This window comes from Anopheles cruzii, unplaced genomic scaffold, assembly GCF_943734635.1.
Source record: "Anopheles cruzii unplaced genomic scaffold, idAnoCruzAS_RS32_06 scaffold04601_ctg1, whole genome shotgun sequence".
Lineage (NCBI taxonomy): Eukaryota > Metazoa > Arthropoda > Insecta > Diptera > Culicidae > Anopheles > Anopheles cruzii.
The window spans coordinates 1-1,302 of record NW_026458186.1 but is presented as its reverse complement, the minus strand read 5'-3'; the positions used below and the strand labels follow the sequence as shown (position 1 = coordinate 1,302).

Sequence of the window (1,302 nt, the reverse complement as noted above, 5' to 3'; positions counted from 1 at the left end):
TTTATATTTCGTATGCCTTGCCTCGTGAGTTTTCAAATTACCTGCGTGCGACAGAAAATTACTGAATCATTACGAAAACTAGTATTATTGTAGCAATACAAACTATTTCTACTGAAATATCATTTCTCAAAGCTACCTTTCATCTTAAATTTCGCTGGGCAGAACGAGCAAGCATATGATTTGCTCAAATTTGAGTGGTGGTATCGGATGTGTGCAGCCCTTTTCGTGTTGTCCGAAAAGGTCTTGCCACAATGGGAGCACAGCAAAGAACAAGTGTGAGTCGGAAGATGGTTTTTCAGAGCTTCTCTTGTTATGAAGCCTTGCTTGCAGACGCTACAAAAGTAATTTAGCCCACTTGCATGAATTCTATCATGTTTTTCAAGGCTTTCTATGTCCAAAAACAACATATCGCAGATATTACAACAGTGGACCTCATCTTTGTGCACGGATTTTAAATGGTCGCTCAAGTCTCGCGCAGATGCGAAAAATGTTGACGGTTCACAAAATGAACACAGATGCTCATTTGCCGATTGGTTTTTCTGACTAATAACGTTGGTATAGGGCAGGGCTTCAATTCCATAGTCTGACTCATCAGATGACGTCGAATTGTCGTTGGAGTTTATTTTAACAATTGATGTAACTGCAACAGCTCTTTGCGAACCAATGGAGCCTATCATGCTATCAGATTGATTTGATTCCTCTTCGATTTGTTGCAGTTGAACATCAAATCTGTCGTTTTGCTGTACAGTTGAACACGGATTGCCATCAAACTTGTCTCTTGTATCTTTCGTGTCATCAAAACCTTGACAACAAATTTGAGTCTCTATTTGTTTGTTCCAATCATTGAACATCTCAACGTCGTTCTTTGGAGTATTTGCCGTCGATGTTGCACACTGTTCATCCGGATACAGCACCGCCAAGCATTCAACGCTGGTCATGCAAAGGTCGTACAGCTCGTTTGCCTCGATAATCCTGCGTTTGCAATCGCCACATATTTTTGTGGGCCATTGTTTATGTTGGTTACTGGCGAATGCTTTGGGACAAATCGTGCACAACACGTCCAAAAGCGACAATGTTTTGTTAGCCGGTTCACGAACACTACAGACAACACCAACTGCCGTCAGACAAACTCGACAATATTGCGATTCCATTGCTGCGTTCAAGGGTTGTGATTGATCTTCAAATGTTTCTAAACGATGGCTGCAAATTGCAGTGCTAAAAAATAATTGGTGGAACAATGTGAGCTTTGTTGATAGTTTGCAGTAGAAATCAACAAACATGCGAATGTCAAACTGATTTTAT

The 1,302-nt window shown here is 40.7% G+C and overlaps 1 protein-coding gene across 1 annotated transcript; it reads right to left on the bottom strand.

Annotated features, from left to right (window-relative positions):
* Window positions 1-119: 119 nt before the first annotated feature.
* LOC128277208 (protein suppressor of hairy wing-like) lies at window positions 120-1,151 on the bottom strand. Its single transcript, XM_053015649.1, has one exon. It carries the CDS (start codon window positions 1,149-1,151, stop codon window positions 120-122), a length of 1,032 nt encoding a protein of 343 aa, XP_052871609.1.
* Window positions 1,152-1,302: the final 151 nt, after the last annotated feature.